The following is a 22,766-nucleotide window of genomic DNA, read 5'->3' on the forward strand; positions in this document are numbered from 1 at the left end:
CAAAAGATCGTCCAGATAAGGGATGATGAGGATCCCTCTGGAGCGAAGGATGGCCATGACGGTCGCCATCACCTTCGTGAAAACATGGGGCGCTGAAGCTAGGCCGAAAGGAAGAGCTGTGAACTGAAAGTGGTCTCCCTGAAACGCAAATCGAAGATACTTCTGATGTTGCACACAAATTGGAATGTGCAGATAGGCATCCCGAATGTCCACCGAGCAGAGAAATTCCCCGGGCTCCATGGAAGCAATCACCGACCGAAGAGACTCCATCCTGAAATGAAGAATCTTCACGTGGCGATTGAGCAATTTGAAGTCCAGAATAGGACGAAGAGCGCCGTCTTTCTTCGGGACTACAAAGAGATTGGAGTAGAACCCGGAAAACCGTTCGTCTGAGGGAACGGGAACAATGACTCCGGCGGAAAGAAGGGAGGAAATGGCCTGCAGAAAACCCGGAATCTGGGCCCGCTGTCGCGGAGGCCGAGACCGGAAAAACCGTCTGTTCGGGAGTGAAGCAAATTTGATCTTGTATCCGGATGCGACGAGTTCTCTGACCCAAGCGTCATCGACAACAGACAGCCAAGCATCCACGAAAGAGGAAAGTCTGCCTCCCACCCTGGAAGAAATTCCAGGTGGGGGTGACCCGTCACTTAGACGAAAATCTGCTGGAATTGGCTCCTGCAGATCTGGAATATTGTCCTCTAGATCTCCAGCGAGGAGCGGGTTTGTAGGAAGGTTTCCTCTGATCCCGCTCCCTGGTGGCGGGCGGCCGATCCTGTTGAGTGGCTCTCTCCGTGGCAGAGAAGGGACGAAAGGGCCTGAATGGTCGAAAACCCCTTCTGTTGAAAGGACGTTTTGGTCGAGATTGGGGAAGCGAAGTACTTTTACCTCCAGTGGCATCGGAAATTATCTGATCCAGCTTTGCTCCAAAGAGCCTAGAGCCATGGAATGGCAGATTGGTAAGCGACTTTTTCGAAGTAGTGTCCGCATTCCATGACTTTAGCCAAAGGACTTGGTGTACAGCTACTATGTTGCTGTTAGCCCTTGCTACGCAGCCGGCCGCGTCCAAGGAGGCGGCCAAAAGGTATTTTCCCGCCTGGTTAATCTGATCTGCAAGATCTGCCAACTCGTCTTGAGGAGCTGACGCTAAGATGCCTCTGCGAAGAATTTTTGCCCAAGCGGAAATGACCTTCGCCACCCAGGCGGATGCGAAAATAGGGCAGAGAGAGGCGCCAGATGCCTCAAAGATAGACTTAGCCAGAGATTCAATCTGCCTGTCAGTAGGATCTTTGAGCGATGCCCCGTCTGGCAGAGAGAGCACCATTTTTGAGGCTATCCGGGAAACTGGAGGATCTACCTCGGGAGCCTTGGACCACTTTGAGAGCAGTTCTGCGTCAAAGGGGTACAGAACGTCCAAGTACTTGCGGCCTGAGAAACGTTGCGCAGGGCGCTCCCAGTGTTTGGATAAGGTAGTATCGAAATCGTTGTGATTGGGAAAGGTTCGAGACGGAGGTCTGGCTCGTTTAAGGAGAACCAAGCTTTCCTGAGGTGGAGCCTCATCCTGTTTAAGTTTTAATGTTTGGAAGATAGCTGCAATAAGACTATCGACCATGTCCCGCGTTTTAGAAACGCTGTTCCCCTCTGAGCTAGCTTCCGAATGAGAATCATCGCCTGACTGAAGGTTGTCATCCGAGGAAGGAGAAGGAGGCCTGGGAGCGGAAGGGCCCTGCGAGCTCGAAGACGAAGTGGACAGAGCCCGCTTCCTAGAAATCCTTCCCTATCTGTCTCTCTGAAGGTCGCGGTCAGGTGCGGACGACTCACCCCGAGAGGCGGTCGGGGCAGAGGTGGCTGAGGATAGCTGAGGTAATCGTTCTAAGACCTGGACCAGCGACTGTGATACTTTTGTCAAGTCAGAAACAGACTGTGACATTGTAACGGCCCACTCCGGGGGGAGAGAGGAGGGAAGAGCGCCCTCCGCCCGGGACTCTGTGCGTTCCTGAGATGCTGACATATTTGAAGGACTGCAGGGGGGGCAGAATGGGGACGACTGACCTGATGCCCACTTCTTTTTACAGCGCGCACAGGCGTAATAGGTAGCGGTGGGCCTGAAGCAGAGATCCCCTGAAGGGTTGGGCATAAGTAAACTGCACTAAATGGCCGCAGAAATTAGGGAATAACTGCCGAGGAGAGCTAATCCTTGCCTCAGAGCAGTGCCTACCGAGATTCTGTGCGAGCAGCAGAAGAAACGCCAAAGTGTCCCCCAAGCAGCGCAGGAAGGAGTGATTCAGGCATCAGGAAATCCTTGTGCTGGGAGATGGGGGCGGAGCTTAGCGGCCGCGCCGTGACTGGTTAATAGCGACGGAGAGGGCATGGCAGAAGAGGGGGGCTGGCATCCAAGAGAGAAAGAAGCCATGTGATGGGCTAGAAAGGGCACGCTGAAAAGAGCGCGCTCAGGAAGGGAGGAGGGAGAGCAGAGGAGTTCCCCGCGCTGAGGGGAAAGTGAAAGTGCCTCCCACCCCGACGGCGCCGCAGCCCCATGCCCGACATACCGCGCTAAGGATGCAATCTGACCAGTTCCTGCTGCTTGTGACGCTGCGGTGTGTGAGGAGATCCCCATAGACTCCCTGACTAGAGCAGGGAAAGTGTAGGAACGCAAGCGGCTGAGCGCGCGGCATGCAGAAAAGGGCGGGAGATTCAAATCTGTGGACCTGAAACTAACAAGGTCCCTTCTTCTCCCATGTCACTGAAGCTTATGCGGGGCCGGAGGGAACGTACAGGCACTTACCTGACGTCCCTGAAGAGGATGAACACAGGGGCCCACGGGGAAACGGCTGGCCGCTGGGAGGGGAAGGAGTCCTCTGTACCTGCATCCTGCAGAAGACGGCTTTCTTGGAACACCTACGATCGCCGTCTTCCTCTCAGCCCTGTCCCGAGAAAGGGGTGAGGAGGGGGATTCGGCAAGGACCAGCCACCTGTCCGCAACCCTTATCACCAGAAGGTGATAGGGCAAAGTCCTGCCTGCGGTACTGAGAGTTGCGATGTGGGTGACACCACACTGCTCACTCAGCCGCGTGATATAGGAAGTCAGGGTGATAACTTATACCTTGTTTCCCAATGGAAAAAACCTAAAAGACAAAAGAGGGAGAAAATTAAAAAGTTCAAACTAAACCTGAAAGGAAAATTGGATTAAAACTGCGGATCTGGGGAGATCCCGATTCGCCTCCTACAGACACTAAGCACAAACTGAGGTGCTTGGTGCCTGTCGTTGGGTGTATACTGCCGGGGAGGAGCTAATTTTCTTTTTTTTGCATAGTGTCAGCCTCCTAGCAGCAGCAGCATACACCCATGGTATTCTGTGTCCCCCAATAAGGCGATCAAGAAAATAACTTTTAACCGTGCCAAAGGAGTTGAAAAGAAAAGTCTTGAGTGAGGAAAAGAAGGGCTCAATTCTGGCTTTACTAGCAGAGGGATACAGTGAGCGTCATGTTGCCTCCATCCTTAAAATTTCTAAGATGGCAGTCCATTACAAGAAGGTCAAGCAGCAGACATTGGGGACAACAAAGCTACAGACTGGCAGAAGGCAAAACAACTCTCCACTGACCGTCATCTTATTCGAATATTACTCAGCAACCGCAGGATGACATCAAGTGACCTACAAAAGGAATGGCAAATGGCAGCTGGGGTGAAGTTCACGGCAAGAACAGTTCGTAACAGGCTCCTAGAGGCAGGGCTCAAGTCATGTAAAGCTAGAAAAAAAGCCTTTCATCGATGAGAAGCAACGGACAGACAGGCTGAAGTTTGCCAAAGACCATAAGGATTGGACCATAGAGGACTGGAGTAAGGTAATCTTCTCTGATGAGTCTAATTTTCAGCTTTGCCCAACACCTGGTCGTCTAATGGTTAGACAGAGACCTGGAGAGGCGTACAAGCCACAGTGTATTGCACCCACTGTGAAATTTGGTGGAGGTTCGGTGATGATCTGGGGATGCTTCAGCAAGGCTGGAATTGGGCAGGTTAATCTTTGCGAAAGAGGTATGAATCAAGCCACATACAAGGCTATCCTGGAAAAACAGTTGATTCCTTCTGCTCAGGAAATGTTCCCCAACTCGGAGGACTGTTTTTTCCAGCAGAACAATGCGCCATGCCACACAGCTAGGTCAATCATTGCGTGGATGAAGGACCACCACATCAAATCCCTGTCATGGCCATCCCAATCTCCAGACCTGAACCCCATTGAAAACCTCTGGAATGTAATCAAGAGGATGATGGATAGTCACAAGCCATCAAACAAAGAAGAACTGCTTATGTTTTTGTACCAGAGTGGCGTAAGGTCACCCAAAAACAGTGTGAGAGACTGGAGGAAAGCAGCCAAGACGCATGAAAGCTGTGATTAACAATCATGGTTAGTCCACAAAATATTAATTAAAATATTAGTATTATTGTTTCTAAATGATTATGAACTTGTTCTCTTAGCATTACTTAGTATTATTTTAGGTCTGCAAGCACTCTGCATTTTTTGTTCTTTTGACCATTTTTCATTTTATGAAAATAAATACAAAATTTATTGCTTGGAAATTCCTAGACATGTTGTCAGTAGTTTATAGAATAAAAGAGCAATTTACATTTTACTCAAAAATATATCTTTAAAGAGAAAAATCAGACAAACTGAACGTTTTGCAGTGGTCTATTAGTTTTTGCCAGAGCTGTATTCTACGCTGCAGATACACTGGGGTCGAGAGACATGCGGCTAGTCCGTGCATTGCTGACCAATCCCGGACAGATTTGCATGATTGTCTGAATGCAAAATGAATAAAATAAAATGATGGTTACTCTTTAAATTAAAATCAAATGAATAGTAAGAGAAAGAAAAAAAAAAAAAAAAAAAAAAAGGGGGAAACTCCATTTCTGTTTGGATGCCATATACCAGGGCAAATCATAAAGGGGTCGCTTGTGACTTTTATTCTATTAGCCAGATTAGAGAGCCCCAGCAAACTTTCACTCTGTGTGGCACTGTAATAAATTCAGTCACTGACATGCAAAAAAAAAAAAAACTTTAAAAGTCTAATTATTCTTAATTAGGGCAAACCATGTCCTAAATTCCAACTAATAATACCAATGTTATATTAAAGTAGGCCGATAACTTTTTCTTTTTTTTTTAAGCTCCCCAATATTTGTTGTCAATCAGGAGGAAGGCATTACAGGCCGGCCATAGCAGAGAGCAGGAGCAGTCTCCTGTACGGCCATTGGAAACAGCCCCACCATAGTCTCCCCCCCCCCCAACAAGTAGAACAATAACCCTTTTCTTGTTTTACATAGGCACCATAGGTTTATTCGGCATAGCTTTAGTGTGAACACAGATTGAGATCTAACAAAAAAAGGTGGTCACAAGAGGACAAAAATAAAAATAAGGTCCAGGTTAAGAACTAAGGGCTTTCCCATCCACAACAAAAAGTGCATCCAATATTACGCAGGTACAGGCAGTATGATCATGGCAATGATGCTTAGCAATCACAGCCTGAAATATGTAACAGTGGAGCTACCAGATTTGCTAAATTTAATACGGAGGAAACCCTAAAATGTTATACTTGTAAGGTCAACTGTATAAATCGGAACACAATGCTCGGCAGCTCTCTCCATGCCGGACATACCACACACTGCGTTCTAGATACGATTTATACGGCCGTCTGACTGCGACCTAATGCATGAAATAAAACAATAGGAAGAAACATGAAGTCCGTGGCCGCTTGTCATACGCCTGCCGTACAAGCTCTAATGGAGGCTCAAGGATTACCTTTCTGGGTGGCCTCTGGAGACCATTTCTCTACTGGAGTTGGCAAGTTGGTGAATGGTTTCAGCATAATCATCAAGAGCCTGCTCCATAACCAAGTGTTTCTTTAGCATCGCCTGAGCACCAATCTCATCCTACAGCATTCAATACAGAAAACCAAGTGAGAACCACATGCGATTCTTGCATAATTTTCATGCCACCTGGTGAGAGCCAGGTCCTCGTTATAAGCTCTAGGTCACCAACCTTGGCCTTCTCCTCTGACATCATGTGCAGCTCCTGTTCTCCCATCCACGCCTCGGCCTCTGCGGCATCAGCATAAAACTGTTGTGCAGTGTGAGATTCTTCGAGACGGGCGTGCCGCTTTGCTGCTTCAGTTGTAAGCTCTTCCCATGTGCTCCCCAGCAACTCCAGCCTCTCCCCGATCTCCTGATCATCGAGTGCGCTGTTCTTGACCATTGACTTCCCCTTTTCTAAAATATCATCAATCCGCGGCCGATGTCCTTGAATCTCCTTTTGCAGGGTCTGTGGGACAGATGAGGCAAAAATTACATTCAGCAAAATTTCCTTAAAGTGGACACCAACTGATCGCAGACACGTATTCTAGAGAGAAGATAAAGGGTTTGCAGGACTAATCCGGAGGGGTGGCCTCTTCATTCCCAGGATTTGTGGAGGCCTGGAAGTCAAACTCCACCGTTAAAGTGATGGTAAATCCCAATGATAAGCCATCATGGGCATTTAACTGATAAAACTATTAGATGGGGCTCTTTACCCAAATTGTGGCCCACGCTTATGCTACCTGTACATGACTGGTCTACATCAACCTGCACCGTACTTCTAACTACTTTTTCCAGGATGAGTTGCTCCATTGGACACCCTTTGAACATATGCACACTCAGCCGATGGTACATGCGCTCTTAATAGGGAGGCGCTGCTAGCAGGTACATATGGCAGTAACTTATCTTCCGTGGGATTAATGAGTCAAGCACATTGAAATTCAACACACCTGAAACTTCATCTGACCACCCCACCCAATGCCATAAATGCCAATGGTGAGAAAAATGCAAGCATTCACCCTTTCGAGCATGAGCTTTCTGCAACCTACTTGGTTTTTCTTTATAAGTAGCTGTACAGATGGCAGATCCTTCCCATGTTCTGTAGAAATAGCCATTGGCATCCTCTCCTTCACCCAAAGCTGTGAGGAACAGGACAAATGTGATATTAAAAGACAATCATGGAAAACATATGCATATTTCTAATAAAGCCTAATTGCAAGAATGCTGGCAATCATATGCACTATATAGGAGGGATACATTACCACTATAATATATCAAAGACAAAAAGAGAACAACGATTCAAATTCCCCTTGACGAAGGCTCCTGATGAAACGCGCGTCGAGGTGGGTGTGCGGTTATTCAGGGATCCCAGAGCTCCATTTGGCTACACTGACTAAAGCATTTATGGATAATTACTTTATCACTCTTATATTACTGTACCTCTACTTATATGACAGACATCGATCTAGACCTCATGGGATGTTGCAATAATAGAATATAAGCAGCATTTTTTTTATATTCACATTGATGTTGTGTTTGCATTAACATGGGTTAATATTGGTGTTTGATCCCTGCACGTGCACCCAATTTTTGCACATGTGCGTGTTTTATTCCTTCCCCTCTTTGGCTGTATCTGATCTTTTTGAATAAAGATTCCTGTATATTACATTAATGTTTTAGGATTTTGGACCATTTTTCTTTTTTTGTCTTTGAAATTTGATTGAATTTGGTGACATAATTGAATAAATAGATTGTAGCATTTCTTACTATTTCATCTTCCAGATCTCTATTAAACTGGTGTCCCTCCTTAGATGCCAGCAACAACTTCCTCCGCTCATTGAGCGGGGCACGCAGTTCTGAGAATTTTGTGGCGACCGTCCTGTTCTTTGAATCTACTTCTACTATATTGGCATCTTCTTGGCCCAGCGCCTGAGCCTGACTCTGGATCGCCTCCAGCTCCTTTTCCCTGATTTCCATCTGGTTTTCCAGCATCTGAAAACATAGTAAAAATAAAAAAGGTGTGAAATGTACGGACTGAAGACGGAAAAACAAAAAAACCACAGGGTGAGAAATAACGTAATGAATAGATCTGCTCTTTCCATAAGAGATGTGGACGGATCCGCCAGTGTTTATGGAATCGGGAGATTCCGGAATATTCATTTTTATGATATAACAAAAAACATTACATTCATTGTAATCTATCGCAAGCAAAAGGAATGAGGATACATGTCAGTATACCATTAGGTATGCCAGTACGATTCCAGAAAACATCGATCACATTTCTACAAAATCACAATTAAAATGTGTACATGGCACAACGGCCGTACTGGAGGTCTTGCAACATCAGACGCTGCCTGTGGCAAATTACATCTAATTATAAAATCGTGTGAAAGGGTCCAGATTAACTGTACAGTCATCCATTTACTGAATCCATTATTTATCTTTGTACATAAGATTTTTTTTCTTCCATAAAGTTCAGATTTAATCTCATGTTAAAAAAAAAAAAAAAAAAAAAAAAGACGAATACACCGTGATAAATGAAGCAAGTTGCAATTTACTTGCAATTTCTATCGGTTTCCAGTCTCCTCCTATGGGCTTGTTCACATGAGTGTATGACACGACAGAATGCGGCCCAATGCTATACTATGGGGCAGTGCAGACCTGTGATATTTTTTTTCTCATGGTGAGAGTAGATCAGATGATTGGATCACGCGCATCCATACAAGTCTTATAGGGGAGTGTAAAAACATTCGACATGCATAAACGTTGGAGAAATTAAGTTCTCCATCTTCTCAATTTTCTCATGCGAGAGAATCGGATCACACTAAGGTGACACTCGGATTAGACTCGAAATTGACCGGATTCTCTCGCATGAGGGAATTGACGGCCGTGTGTGACTCGGGCCTGAGGATTAATTTGCACGTCAGTTTCTCTCATACATGTGCTATCCATGCTTTTATGGACAGCACTCATACCTGTGATAGTTTATGGGTGTTGTTCACATTGTTGGGTTAGTATATAGATAGCACCCCGACGTACCATCAATTTAGGATCAGTATAGGCAATCTATGGGTATATAAAATAGAAGATACACACAGCACGTGTCCCCACAACACGTTTCACAGACTTATCGCCATCATCAGGGGACGGGACATTAGAGTGAATATCATCCTCCCTGACGAAGCTGAGAAGTTGGTGAAACATGCTGTGAGGACACGTGGAGGATCTATTTTATATGTCTATAGTTTGCCTAGATGTATAAATTGAGGGTACCATCTCTTTATATACTAGCTCAAGCAATATATGTGCCATTTAGAGGTTGAACTAATATCCAATTCTGGCAAATGGATGGAAAGAAACCTCTATCACCCCATTTAGAATTAGTTTGCATAAATAGTGTTTTTAGCTATAGGCTAAGTTTTACTGGCCTAATTAGTGAGGGGCATTTTCCCCTTTTAGGGTTACTTGTACATATATATATAAATATATTTTTATTTAAAAAAGGAATTCATATGATAGGGTACCTAAAAAGAAACGAGATTACATATAAAAATGACCCCCTACCTGTTGCTTGTTTAATAGTATGTTCACACTGGTGAGATCTTTCCCATAGTCATCAGATTGGAGCTGGCCTTCAAGATTTTGCAGCCAGCCTTCTAACGCAGAGCAACTTTGTGTGAATAGCTCTGCCCTGTTGGCATCGAACAGGCACTGGGCTTTACCCTGTGTGGTGGACTCCAACTCATCCCAAAGAGCATGCAGGGAATCCAGTTTCTCTCGCACGACTGGTTCAAGTTCTGGCTTTTCGGCGATCAGTTGCTGTCCTTCCTACAAAGAATCATATGGATTTTAAGTAAAATAAGTAAATATTGATGAAAAGGAGATAATATGAGCATCACGCGGCTGCATGTCTCGTGCCTGTTCGACAGCGGCAACACATGGAGGGATTGTCTATCAAAAATACAATCCATATAAATATTCCAGCTGTCGAAAAGCAGCAAGACATGCAGACACTCGGAACATATTTTTCAAGCACACTGAAGTCACTCGGTTAGCACCCGAGCATGCTCAGATAACACCTTATCCCAGCACGTTTGCTCATCACTAGTTACTAAAAGTCTCTGTTCAAGAATGGAGAGATTTGTAAATTTTTTTTATTTTTACTGCACTTTGCTTAGATTACTGGCCACCTCTGCAGTCCATCAGTGGTGGCTAGTGTCTTACGGAGGGAACGCGGTGCTTACAAGTTCTTTTCTTTAGAGCTTGTAAAAGCTGCTCTTAAGTTGTCTGTTTCTCTGCCCCTGCTCTCCTCCAATACTGCAGAGGCAAGAATCACTGATGCTTGAAGCATCGGAGAGAGCAGAGTTCAGGCTGGCGACATTAAGTCGTTACTCCAAACAAAACGATCAATCATACTGGAGAGCGGCGCTGGGAAAAGGTGCACTTCGGCAGAAAATAATGACAACTATGTTTTTAGCTCCTCATACACAAAAATACATCTGAATTGGGCAGCAGATGTAAATTGGAAGAAGGGATTGGACATGTTGGATTTCGACATGCCTCATTATTTGTTTCAACTGGTTTTGGAAACCGATTAGTCCACTCTCCCTATTAAAATAAACGTGGCCGATCAGAAATGGGAAATCTAGTGGTTGGCCGCCCAAAAATAATAAATGTTTGGCAGACATTATTATATAAATTACCAGCTTTAGGGTAAAAAAAAAAAAGAAAACACCCACATACCATCTAGGCTGTCTCTAGCAAATCACTACATATAACTTAAAATTGTATATCTTTCAATAAAGGCTTCCAGACTTCTTTAAAAGTCAATGAATGAATGGATCAACCATTACAATATCCCAAGTAACAATTATAGGAAAAAAGAAAAAAATATATCTATATCTTGAGATTTGTCAGATAACCCCTTCATGTCCAAGTTTCTAATTTGCAAAAATGGCTGCAAATTTATGCTACATTGACAGAACAGATAAAAACGTATGGCTTGAAAAGAGTACCGTAAATTCTACGTATGAGTAACCGAAATTAGGATTGCTTTCACACGTCTGGGTTTTACGGACAGGTTGTGGGTTTCCTGACCCGAACTACACCCCCTCGTTTATGCCCATGCAGCTGTTGAGTTTGAGTCAGGTGGCCAACAGGGGGTTCGGACATCACAGTCCATACACAGACATGTAAATGCATCCTAAGAACCAATTCATATGTCCGTGGTAATCGGTACAAGACTGGACCGCTAATGCACTGGCCGGCCTGACCTGAGAGCGACAGCTTCATGTATTTCTAAAAAGTGATCATGCTTAGGTGGGGAGCGCCGCCAGCTAGTCAATCAATCTCGGATCGTTTTGCACAGACGTCTGAACGAGCCCTAATCCTGAGTTATCGCTCACCTTGTCTATTTTGTCCAGCCAGTCTTTATTTGACGCCAGCTCAGCCATAAACGCTTGATGTTTCTGCCACTTGCTGTGAAGGTTACGCGCTTCATCGTAAGACACGTCCTGAGCCGTCAACATCTTCTCATTAATCCAAAGAGTCAGCTGTAACAAAGGGTGCAGTATTTCATTCCGTACTTTAACCTTTTTTGTGCCTTCCCCTCCACAACTTTTTATTTCACTAATCATATGAGAGATTAGTTGTTTTTTTTTTGTTTTTTTTATTGCGTGACGAGTTGTAGTTTTGAATGAGACCGTCCTGCTTTCCACGTAATGTATGGAAAAAACGAAACTAAATAGGCTTATTTTTTATTTTAAAACATTCTTATTATTTAACTTTATTTAAAAAAAAAATTATTAAAAAACCCTTTTTTTGTAATGAGTAAAGTGCTGCAGAATGTTGGCGCTATATAAATAAAATGTTATTTTCAGGACTTTTTTTTTTCCCAAAAGTTCTATTTCTTTACTTGAAACCAGCTTGTCCTATATATTGAGTCATGTAATAAAAGTCACGATCTTCTATGAACCCCAGACGAACGATATCCCCATCAATATCATGCCAGAGATTGGCGACGGTATTTAATAATTTTAACGGCAGTGATCAGATTTCCAGACTCATATAGAATCATATCGCTTATAATTCTAACATTTCCCTTCCAATTATAATGGAAACAATGAGAGATTTGGGTCCTTTTCCCACGTAAATATAAAATTAGTCAAAAATCTGCAATACTTTCTCTGGATGATAGGGACGGGTTGGTTCTGGATAACATCAAAAATCCCTTTTTTTCAGAAATTCAAATATCTTGGTATCAACATTACAAGGAAGACGAAGGATTATATTTCCCTAAATTTGTACCCTTTGGTAATTAAGATGAGGCACAAAAAATGTCCTTGGGGAACCCATTGTCTGCTCTGGGTAGAACAAATTTCATTACAATGTGCCTTCTGCCCTGTATACTATATACACTGCACAACTCCCCCATTTGGATTCACAAACATTGGTTCAGGAGAATGCGTAACATCTTTAGAGATCTGGTATGGAAAAGAGGAATCCCTAAATTTAAACTTGAAAATCTACAGCTACCCAAAGATCGGGGGGGGGATAAGCGCTGCCGCATACATGGGGGGTACTTCTTGGCCTCCTAATTTCAGCATTTTAGAGGATAGGCTCTGGAGGGAACAAAGGAGGCGGAGGCGATAGTGTTGAAATTTTGGGGTGAGTTAACAACTTGCTGGAACTTTTGGAATCCCATAAATTTAAGGCGAACCTAAGATGCCACCACAATCTACTCTCGATACATAAAATCTGGTGGACCTGTAAAAACTGGTGGGGAATGCGAGAGTGCTCCAACTATACTCCTATTTAGTTGTGTTAATAAAAGTGTTTTTTTTTTTTAAAAATCAAAACAGCAGCAATCAGCGCTAGATCTGATTGCTGCTGATGGAAGCAATGCTGGTTGCAGAACTCAGCTGGCACCTGCCCTGTGCTGAGCGAGCTGATTCCGCTCTATGATGCAAGAGTATATAAATTTGGCAAGGTGTTTTAAGGGGCTTACCCTTAAAAAGTATTTTTATGATCAGGTCCATATTAAGTCTAATTTCTCCTATGCCTCACTGGGGGACACAGAGACAGTGGGTGTTATGCTGCTTGCCACTAGGAGGACACTAAGTAAACCAGAAAAAAGTTAGCTCCTCCCCTGCAGTATACACCCTCTCACTGGATGAGATTTCTCCAGTTCATGCTTAGTGTCTGTAGGAGGCACTTAGGTCTGGTTTCAGACCCCACCATTTTTATTTTATTTTTGAATTTTTCTGTAAATTTTTATTTTTTAATTAACGGAGTGAAGGGGGCAACGGTTGCCTTCTACGGTCCGCTCTCCCCCGAACTAACAACAGGCAAGCACGTGGAGTAACCCTTCACGTACACTTTCCTGCGACGTTTGGGGCCGATTCTTCTAGCAATATTGGCGATGATCGTTACGACCGGAGTCCGGTAATCCACGGATATGAGGGCAGGCGCACGGAATGGAGAAGACTGAACAGCGCTTACGTAGGCCCTGAATCAGCCCCATAGCTCTCCATCTCCCTATCATAGGGAGGATCGATTGAGCATGGCCCTTTAAGAACTCCTCCAGCTCTGCTACATCAGCTCAGGAGGATGAGAGCCTGCATGGATGGCCGGACAGCGCTGAGCACTGGAGTTGAGGTATGGGGTCGGGTCCTGGCCCCCGGGAGAAGCGCTGACGTAGCGTCAGCGTACCGGCCCCCCATCGCGCGCCCCCCCACCTCGGCGCTACCGCGGGTAGGCCAAAAAATTTAGTCCCCGGCTTTCTGGCCTGCTAGGCTGCAATTTCAATAGCGCCGCCCCGCCCACCGGCGCCTACCGCGGGTAGGCTCAAAAATTTAGCCCCCTGTTTTTCCAGCCTACTAGGTCGCAATTTGAATAGCGCCGCCCGTGCCATTATCGCCGCCCCCTCGCCTTGGCGCCTCTCATACCTGACGAGACGCGCAATTCTAATCTCGGGGACCATATCTATCTTTTTACCTCAGCCTGCTCTGGACACAAGCTGTGAGGCGAGCATTCTGCCGGATACCGGGTGACACCGCAGGGCCACCGCTATTTCTCATGGAGGACACAGCATAGGACCAGGTAAGCTGCATCTGCCCTCAGATTAAAGCTTAACCCCTTCCCGGCACGTTCCCTGCAGCTGCAGCAGACTGCCGTTAACCCTTTCAGGAGCGTACCACTTGCAAGTCTGCCTTACCCAGTGCACAGACTAATCAGTTATGCACGGACTGCGACCCGGCCTGCGCTCAATCGCCGCCGCTGCTGACTGGCCTCCTGCGTTTAGTACCCGAGTGGGCTGCGTCCCTGTCACGGTCGGTGGAGTCTCTGACACAGGCTATATTCTCCCTTTCCGGGAGGACTCTAAGCCAGAAGGCGTCCTTACCCCCTGAGGAAGGCTCTGGCGTCGGCCGGGAACAGTCCACCAGCAGGGGCCGAAATCGTTCAAGGGATAGTCAGGTCTCTAGAAAGCGGACCCATGACACGTCCCCTAGTCCTGTTCGCGCCTCTGCATCTGCGGCTGCTTTCTCTCGCTCTCCCTCTCCTGGAGTTCTCAGGGAGCACGACTCTGAATTTGAATCTGACACGTCAGCCCCTCAGAATCCCCCAACTGATAAAGAGTCGCTTGATTCTCTTATAGAATCAGTCAACAGGATTCTGAAATTGGATGAGGATAATGTTCCCGCTCCAGCACATCCTATCTCGCTTAAGAAAACCAAGCGGGTGCGCAGCTTATTTACCAGCCATCCGGACTTTAAGGAAATTGTCCAGAAACACAGGGATCGTCCGCATAAGCGGTTGACAGGGCAAAAGTCTACTCAGGCTAAATACCCTTTTGATCCAGACCTAATGAAGGATTGGTTACATTCCCCTTCGGTGGACCCTCATGTATCGCGTCTTGCTTGCGTTTCTGAGGGTTCTTCAATCAGAAACCCCTCCGATCGTCAGATTGACTACCTTGACCGTTCAGTTTTTGAAGCTTCAGGAGCAGTGCTTTTTCCATCTTTCGCGGCAATTTGGGTCACTAAGGCAATGGCTGCTTGGGCAGAAGTCTTCACTACTTCCTTCTAGGGCACCAATCTTCCTCCGGAGGCAACCGCGGTCGCCAGGCAGATAATTCACGCAGCAGACTTTGTAGTGGACGCCTCTTCTGATGCCAATTGCGCTGCTCAAACTGCCGCTAATGCGATCTCCATTAGAAGAGCCCTATGGCTCCGCGACTGGCGGGCAGATGCCACATCTAAAAGATCGTTGACTTCTCTCCCCTTTCAAACGGGTCGTCTTTTTGGAGAGAAACTGGATCAGCTCATTTCTGATGCTACCGGGGGGAAAAGTAAATTCCTTCCTCAACAAAAGGCTGTTCGGCCGTTTCGCAACCAACAGCCGACGTGCTTTCGATCTTTTCGCAACAATTCCGGTTGGTCCTCCTCTACCTTCTCTTCCGGATCAGGTCCGCCTCCGCACGGAGACAGAGGCTCCCAGGTCTCATACAGACCTAACCGCTCTTGGAAACCCAGGCCTAGGGCTTCTGGATCTAGGGGAGCCAGATCTCATAGATCTACCCAATGACTTGTTGCAGTATCCGGCGGACACGGACAGAGTAGGCGGTCGCCTACTTTCCTTCAGCCACACCTGGCTCGAGGTCGTCCACGACAAGTGGGTCAGAGAGCTGGTGTCCTCCGGATACAAGATAGAGTTTTCCTCTCCCCCTCCAACACGCTTTTTCCCTTTCCTCTCCCCCCAAGGGAAAGACAAGAGCCTTCCTTCGGGCTGTTCAGGCTCTTTCAAGGGACGGAGTCATCATTCCGGTCCCTCATCACAAAAAGTTCAGAGGATTTTATTCAAACCTTTTTGTGGTTCCAAAGAAGGACGGGACGATGTGACCCATTCTGGATCTCAAACTGTTAGATCAGTTTGTCAGGGTACAACGATTCCGAATGGAATCTCTCTGATCAGTTGTCACTTCCAAAAAGGAGAGTTCCTAGCATCCATCAACATCAAAGACGCTTACCTTCACATTCCGATCTGCCCGTCCCACCAGCAGTTCCTGCGTTTTGCAATTCACGAGGAACACTTCAAGTTCGTTGCCTTGCCCTTCGGACTCGCCACTGCCCCCAGGGTCTTTACCAAGGTCATAGCGGCTGTCATGGCCATTCTCCACTCTCGGGGAGTAGTGGTGTTACCATATCTGGACAACCTGCTCATCAAGGGTCCGTCCCTTCCAGCCTGCGAGGAATCCATGGAGATAACAGTAAATAAACTTTGAAAAGTCTTCCCCGAAACCGGCTCAGCAGATTTACTTTTTAGGAATGATCTTAGACACTTCCCGCGGGTTGGTCATTCTCCCTCCAGAAAAGACGCAAGCCTTACAACAGGCAGTGCGGACTCTTTCCCGACCAGTTTCTCACTCCATTCGTTTCAGCATGAGAGTGCTCGGAAAGATGGTGGCTGCGATGGAAGCAGTTCCATTTGCACAGTTCCACCTCCATCCCTTACAACATGCGTTGCTGTTAGCTTGGGAGAAGAACCCATTCTCCCTGGACCGTCGGATCCTTCTGTCCCTGCGGGTCAGGCAAGCCCTCAGGTGGTGGACACTGAGGTCCTCCCTGAATCAAGGGAGGTCTTTTCTCCCAGTAAGATGGTTGGTAGTAACCACCAACACAAGTTTTTTTGGCTAGGGTGCGGTCTTTCGTCACCACACGGCACAGGGTCGTTGGTCGGCCCCGAGAGTCACGTCTCCCCATCAACATTTTGGAGATACGAGCGATCAGATTTGCTCTACGGAGTTTCCACCATCTCCTCGCAGGTCACCCCATCAGGATCCAATCCGACAACGCCACGGCTGTAGCGTATATCAACTGCCAGGGAGGTACCCGGAGCAGGATGGCCATGCACGAAGTGAGTCACATCCTCCATTGGGCCGAGACCAACCATTCGCCCATCTCAGCAATTCACATCCTGGGCGTAGAAAATTGGGCGGCAGATTTTCTCAGTCGACAAGACATTGCCTTGGGAGAGTGGTCTCTTCATCCGGAAGTCTTTCAGCAGATTTGTCAGCGTTGGGGGACTCCGGATGTGGACCTCATGGCCTCCACACTAAACAAGGTGTCTCGGTTCATTGCCCGATCGCGCGATCCATGCGCCATCGGAGCGGACGCCCTAGTTCTGCCATGGCACCGGTTCCGGCTCCCGTACATCTTTCCCCCGCTTCCGTGGGTCATCAAGAAGATCTGAGCGGAGGGTGTACCAGTGATCCTAGTCGTGCCAGATTGGCCGCGCTGAACATGGTATGCAGAACTAATACAACTAGTCGCCGACGTCCCCTGGCGACTTTCAGATAGCACGGATCTGCTTTCTCTAGGCCCAATTTACCACCAGAACTCCGCGGCCCTGTCTTTGACGGCGTGGCCATTGAATCCTGGATTTTAGCACAGCCTGGGTCCTCTCACGACGTGATTTCCACCACGATTAGTGCTAGGAAGCCTGTGTCCAGGCGTATCTATCACCGCACCTGGAAAATCTTTTCATGGTGCAAGGATCATGGTCGATCCCCTCTGGTGTTCTCCATTCCGGCCATATTGGAGTTCCTTCAATCTGGATTAAAATCAGGCCTCACGCTTAGCTCGCTCAAGGGCCAAATTTCGGCCTTGTCAGTACTTTTCCAACGCAAAATTGCCACCAAACCTCAGGTCAACACATTCATTCAAGGAGTTTCCCATGTGGCGCCTCCTTATAGAAGGCCATTGGAATCATGGGACCTTAACCTGGTTCTCGGGGCCTTACAGGAGGCTCCTTTCGAACCGCTGCAGGACGTGTCATCGACCGTCCTCTCTTGGAAAGTGGTCTTTCTAGTGGCAATTACGTCAATCAGACGAGTTTCGGAATTGGCAGCCCTGTCCTGCCGTTCTCCGTTCCTGAATTTTTCATCAGGACAAGGTAGTTCTCAGGACGTCCCCGTCCTTCCTGCCCAACGTCGTCTCCTCTTTCCATGTCAACGAGGAAATTGTTTTGCCTTCCTTTTGTCCGGCGCCAGTCCATCGCATTGAGAAGGCCCTCCACACCCTGGATGTGGTTAGGGCGCTGAGACGGTACATCTCGCGGACGGCTCCCTTCCGCACGTCAGATGCCCTGTTCATACTTCCAGAGAGACATAGGACGGGTCTAGCCGCTTCAAAAGCAACGCTAGCCAGGTGGATTCGCTCAGCGATTCAGGAATCCTACCATGTCAGGAACGCGCCTGTCCCAGCGGGGATTAAGACGCACTTTACCGGGTCAGTGGGCGCCTCTTGGGTCATTCGGCACCAGGCCTCAGCAGAACAGGTCTGCAAGGCTGCAACTTGGTCCAGTCTGCATACCTTTACAAAACATTACCAAGTTTATTCTCAGGCCTCTGGAATGCAGCTCTCGGCAGACGCATCCTGCAATCGGCAGTACCTCAGTGTTGACTCAGTGGTACATGGGGTATTAGCAGATGTATGCTCCCCACCCAGGGACTGCTTTAGGACATCCCACTGTCTGTGTCCCCCAATGAGGCGTAGGAAAAATAGGGATTTTTGTGTACTCACCGTAAAATACTTTTCTCCGAGCCATTCATTGGGGGGACACAGCACCCGCCCTGTTTAGTCTACTGGCTCATTCGTAGCATTCTTAGGTTTTGACATAGTTATGGTTATTGTTGACTGTTTAAGCTCCTACTGCTTTTTTCACTGAACTGGAGATATCTCATCCAGCGAGAGGGTGTATACTGCAGGGGAGGAGCTAACTTTTTTTCTGGTTTACTTAGTGTCCTCCTAGTGGCAAGCAGCATAACACCCACTGTCTCTATGTCCCCCAATGAATGGCTCGGAGAAAAGGATTTTACGGTGAGTACACAAATATCCCTATTTTATAAGGATTCATTTTTTTCATATACCTTTTTATTCTTCAGCCAAAAAAAAGTCAGAGCTCTGTGTCCCCAATGAGGCGTAGGAGAAAAAGTGTTTAATGTCTAGCTAAATGCCACCAATAAATATGGTGCATCCTCTCCCCTCCTAATTAAGGACCGTAATAATAAACCTGCACCCCATTAGATCTGAAATGTGTGTATGAGGGGGATTTTGAGATCTGCATCAGTAAAATAAGTTCTGACCGCTGTAAGGATATAATAAAATATACGAAATATCAGATGGGTGGAAATTTGCTTTAGAAGAGCTGTGTACCTCTTGAGAGTCCTGAAGGAAATGTTGTAAATCCCGATTGTCTTTCAGTCGAGATAGAACGTCGTTGGCTGCGGCTCGGTTTTTCTTGTGCCTAAAAAGTAAAAAAAAAAAATTATCTATCTATCTATCTATATATATATATATATATCTCACAGAAGGAACTGAACAGTTAAAATTGGGCAATGAGTCATCTGTCATTTCTGACTCATCTTTCAGAAAATACAGAAGGATGCCAAAAGAATGGACCCATCATCAGATCCATGTCCTGAGACTCCCAGGAGGGGTATTATCACAGAAATCTTAAAAATATATCAACCAATTGTCGCATTGTGACTCGCCTCTCATCAATGGACGTGACTTTTTCCTGAATCTTTTCAGAGTTGACATTTTCCTCTTGAATAAGTTTCTTTCCCGATTCTACCAGGCCACGGATTTTCTCATCATTCGCATCCATTGTGGTCATAAAGTCCTCATGGCGCTTGATTGCGGCTTCCGCTGCCTGGAGGGTTGTGGGCATTTCCGTATGGGATAAGACATATTCCTAAATGTAGATAAATATGGACTGAGTATGCAAAAGAAAAAAAGGACGACAGGATGGCATCATTCATTCGGTTATACTTAATTATTACAGCTGCAAATGTTTACATTTTTTTTGGACCAAGATCAGTCCAATTTTCTGCTCGAGTAGGGCTGTACATTATTAATGGGGTTTATAAGTTTTAAAAATGTAAGTACTATCCTTAGAATAGGCTATATTAAATCGGGGGTCTGGCTCATGATACCCCCACAAATCAGCTGGCTTTCAGCGTTTAGCAGGCATAGCTCCAGTCATTTAGTTGCAACTTTGGCTTACAGGTTTGTCTCATATCTCCCATCCAAACAATACAGAAGTTAAAGAAAACAAAACTATGCAAAATTTCTTGATGAAACCCAATTGCAAACATGATTTTTTTCAACCACAAATACATGCATTTAAGTGAAAATAAAAATGTTCAAGTTGTCCAAAAAAAAAAAACTTTAAAAGCATGGAGTGGAGCATTGTAAGCAACGAAGAGTAGCCAATTGGCAGAGGTGTCCAAAAGTCGGATAGGCCATCGTACATGAACTGGAAAACCCCTTTAATAAAGGAAGCATGGGGTAATAATGCACAAGTAGAAGCCTATGATGTCTCACCTGGTTATTCAGGAAACCTTCCACTTGCTTTGTGTCTCTCAGGAACACTTGGAAGCTGTACCCCTGAGAAAGCAGCTGGTGCCGATTTTCCCACATTTGTCCCAACTCGTTCCAGCCGGTGTCCAGCGCCTTCAGCCTCTGCTGCAGAAACATATACTGGGCATCCGTCTGACCTTGAGTTACTTCCTCACCCACCTCCCTAATTCGCTTGTAATCTGCTCCATAGCGCTCAATTTCATTTCTGATGCCTTCATGCTGTGCAAGCAAACGCTCCGCCTCAACTAGATCCGCGGGGAAATCCTCAGAAGCAACTGCGGTTTGTGCTCGTGACAGCCAGCTCTGGAAGTCATCTAGGTCCCGCAGAAAGCCTTGAAGCTTGCTTGCTTCACCCAAAGTTTCCTCCCTTCTTTTCATTGTATCCTTCAGTTCATCCCACGTCTCGTCTATGTCGGACAGGCTGCCGGCTATAGCGGAGGCTTTTTGTGGGTGCTCCGAGATGAGCTTTTCTGATTCCTCATGGAGGTCACCAACTTTTCCCTGTATGGCTTCTAGATCACGTTCCATGCCGGTAAGTTTACGCTGGAGGGCGGTGACTCCGGCCAAGTCATTTCCCAGGCTCTGCGTGGATTCAATCACCTTGGTCTTCTCTCTCATCCAGCACACGGTCTCATTACACTCCAGGTGATAATTCTGTATTTCAAGAGCTGAGTCCAGAGCGCTTCTCTTCTGACCCACAAGCTGACGGAAATTATTCCATCTGCAAAGATTAAATAAAAAAATTAAAAAATAGTGTTTATACTCAAAGTATAGAATAAAGTCAACTTGTCAAGTGTTAGTCCTTGCAAAGGTTTACCCAAATAATTTAGAGTACAAGAATTCATAGAAAATGATGTTCTCCGGAACCGGACAAAGTCTACAGTAATGAGTACAGCACATCTTGACCTTTGGTGTATGAGAACACGGGTGGCTAATGTAGGATTACTTGGGTCGTTTATGAAGTTCTCAGTGTCCTACTATTATGACCACACTTTTCTCCACAAGCGGTGGCAATGCCAAGAACAACTATTGTGCTACGTTTAACCCCACAATAGGGAATGTTTATGCATCAATCATGATAGTCTAGATTTCTCCGACTACCTGAAGGCATAATGGCTTTGGACATCGGTATATGGCCAGATTCCCATAGTGTTTCTACATTATATCCAGGGCTTCTGTCTGAATCCATAAGAGATGGAATTCAGGATGGAAACAATTGATGGAGCCGTAGACTGCAATGTTGCAAACGTAGATTGAATGAACCGTGAGCTTTTTTTCTGGAAGCGTCCATCTTTCTGGACAGGCACAAGAACAGGATCTGCATCTGAACACTGTAAATGTCAGTCTATGGCTCTTTTGGGTGCGGTGTCTAAATCCTGTTTCCAGGGATTTCCAGATTGCAGTGATTGTGAAAATTGCCTAAAGGTTGTTAACTCTTTTTTTCCGTGCACATCCAGTAGAGAACTGGGCACACTACTGCAAAAGAAAAATTCCCACTTAGCACTTCACGCTAGAAAGTTGATGAAAAAAAAAAAGTGCAATTTTTTTTTCTGCAATGCAAAACATAGTTAGGCGAAAAGTTTTGCAAGTTGCAATATTTGGCAAAGAAAAGATTATCTTATGCGGTACAAACTGGAAGAGGACCTGCTGGGAACACTGCCTACTGTTGAAGAACAAGATGTGAAAAAAAATAATAGTAGTAATAATAATAATAATACTAATAATGTCCTCAAATATGCTTAGAACTGGATATTCATTTTAAATAATATTTAAAAAAAAACCAAAGTCCCTCTAAATGCATGCATATGCTCAAATATTCCGTGTGAACGACTCGCTTTGAATTATCCAGATTCTCAAATTATTGCATCTGAATCACACAATGTATAATCTTACTTATTTTGTTGATGCACTTTTTTTTAATCTTACATTACATTTTCTGAAGATTTGTAGGTTTAAACAGTGGATTACATTCAAACATCAGAATTAGGAAAACCTCCCACGAAAGATTCTTACCGTGCGTTCAGCTGGTCTTGTATGTCCCGGATGCTTTCCTCATTTCGGTGGTCAGTATCAAGCAGCAGTCCGGCCACTTCATTTACATCAGCTATTCTGGATGCCAAATTGTTCATCTCTGCCTCAAGGGTTTCAAACCTGAGACGACACCGATCCATCAGAAAAAAAAAAATGACAATAGGCTAGGCAACTTGTAGAGCTAAATCTTTGCATGATAACTGCAAGCATTAAATTCCATGATTTTAGAATATATACAATGACCACCTTTAGATAAGATGACATTTTGTTGGACTCATTTGCTAGATATTTTGGTATGTGCATGCTAATGTTGTAGGACAGGGGTCCCCAACCTGTAGGTCGGGAGCCACATGTGACTCGCGGTCCCATGAATTGTGGCTTGCAACTGTCTGCCAGCTTGGTGCATTAGCTCCAGGTCTAGCTAACAGGTATGAGGAGCACATCTCAAAATGGTGAATTTTGTGAGTAGCACTG

The 22,766-nt window shown here is 45.8% G+C and overlaps 1 protein-coding gene across 3 annotated transcripts in view; it reads right to left on the reverse strand.

The window, feature by feature from the left end:
* Positions 1-22,766, reverse strand: part of LOC141058425 (spectrin beta chain, non-erythrocytic 1-like) — a 172,746-nt gene that overhangs the window by 15,599 nt on the left and 134,381 nt on the right. For all 3 annotated transcript variants that reach the window (XM_073554677.1, XM_073554675.1, XM_073554676.1), the window contains 10 exons: positions 22,275-22,412; positions 20,226-20,982; positions 19,391-19,593; positions 19,053-19,143; positions 11,244-11,390; positions 9,403-9,666; positions 7,606-7,830; positions 6,888-6,977; positions 6,029-6,307; positions 5,789-5,919 (listed from right to left, as the gene is read on the reverse strand). In XM_073554677.1, coding sequence (XP_073410778.1) covers positions 5,789-5,919; positions 6,029-6,307; positions 6,888-6,977; positions 7,606-7,830; positions 9,403-9,666; positions 11,244-11,390; positions 19,053-19,143; positions 19,391-19,593; positions 20,226-20,982; positions 22,275-22,412 — 2,325 coding nt within the window. The remainder of the gene's footprint in view (positions 1-5,788; positions 5,920-6,028; positions 6,308-6,887; positions 6,978-7,605; positions 7,831-9,402; positions 9,667-11,243; positions 11,391-19,052; positions 19,144-19,390; positions 19,594-20,225; positions 20,983-22,274; positions 22,413-22,766) is intronic.

Source organism: Dendrobates tinctorius, unplaced genomic scaffold (genome assembly GCF_039654945.1).
Source record: "Dendrobates tinctorius isolate UK_male_01 unplaced genomic scaffold, ASM3965494v1 ptg000211l, whole genome shotgun sequence".
Taxonomy (NCBI): Eukaryota; Metazoa; Chordata; class Amphibia; order Anura; family Dendrobatidae; genus Dendrobates; species Dendrobates tinctorius.